This window comes from Echinops telfairi, unplaced genomic scaffold (assembly GCF_000313985.2).
Source record: "Echinops telfairi isolate 266 unplaced genomic scaffold, ASM31398v2 ScPeMD7_5;HRSCAF=22, whole genome shotgun sequence".
Classification (NCBI taxonomy): domain Eukaryota; kingdom Metazoa; phylum Chordata; class Mammalia; order Afrosoricida; family Tenrecidae; genus Echinops; species Echinops telfairi.
In genome coordinates this window covers 14,603,449-14,604,443 of record NW_022103901.1, presented here as the reverse complement: position 1 = coordinate 14,604,443, position 995 = coordinate 14,603,449, and the positions used below count along the sequence as shown (strand labels likewise).

At 65.8% G+C, this 995-nt stretch overlaps 1 protein-coding gene across 1 annotated transcript in view; it reads left to right on the top strand.

Moving 5' to 3' along the window:
• The first annotated feature begins 880 nt into the window (after positions 1–880).
• FUS (FUS RNA binding protein) overlaps positions 881–995 on the top strand; it is a 10,591-nt gene continuing 10,476 nt past the window's right edge. Inside the window, exon 1 of the mRNA XM_045284808.1 lies at positions 881–954. Coding sequence (XP_045140743.1) covers positions 942–954 — 13 coding nt within the window. The 5' untranslated portion in view covers positions 881–941. The remainder of the gene's footprint in view (positions 955–995) is intronic.

Below are 995 nucleotides of genomic sequence, written 5' to 3'. Positions count from 1 at the left end.
TTTTGGAATCACTTAAAGCCTCGTAACAAATCTCACTTATTACGGGGGGGGCTCTGAAACTGGTCCCTTGACAAGGTTTCAGGACCACGGGAAGAATGGGATTCCCCTCTCAAACTGTGTAGCCCCCTCGTCCGAGGCAGCTACTTTTCAGCAAGAAGGTGGGGCACCCCTCGTCGGATCCCCAGGCTGAGCTCCACGGCGGCCTGGGCTCCCCAGTCCCACGCTGGGGTGAGAAGCGTCCGGGCGGAGTTCCCCGCTTTCACGTGAAAGGTCACAATCGACTGACCCTCCAGGGGCCGGGGCCGGGCCGGGCAGGCAGGCAGCCATGACAAATTAAGTGGAAACGGAGACGCGGGGCCGGGAAAGGCCCTGTGGAGCCAGGGCGGGTGCAGCGTGCGGAACTTGGCCGCGGCAGGCGGGGCGTGACGCGCGCAGCGGAAGGCGGGCGCTCCCGGGCTCGAGTGAAAGTGGGGCCCCGCGAGAGGGGGTAGCGCCAAGGATTTCAGTTCCCGCCCAGCGGGCTCCCGGCAACTACAGTTGCGTCGCTAGTCGCCGCGGCCCTACGCCCCGCCCCCAGCGGGGCATCAGACGATACCACTATGCCACTCCGGGGGTGGAGGATACTCATCGGCCAGCCCTGCAGCGAGAACGACACATCTTTACAGGTAAATAAGACGAGCTACATGATGACGGTCAAGACTCTTGGTTAGGAGGCTCCTTGGCGGCGGGTCGTCCCGTTCGCAGTCCTCGGGGCGCGGCGTGAGCCCCGGCCGGCCTCCCCCGGCCGTCGTCCGGATTTGGTACGTCCCATTGGCGTACGTAGGCGGGGGAGGCGTACATAAGCCGCGGCGCAGGAGGCGGGGTCGCTCAGTCCTCGAGGCGTCGGCGCTTCGCGGAGTTGGAATCTTGTTGCTTGTCGGCTTGTGCGCGCGTGCGCGGACATGGCCTCAAACGGTGAGTGCGGGCGCGAGGCGGCTGTGGCGCGCCAACCCCCG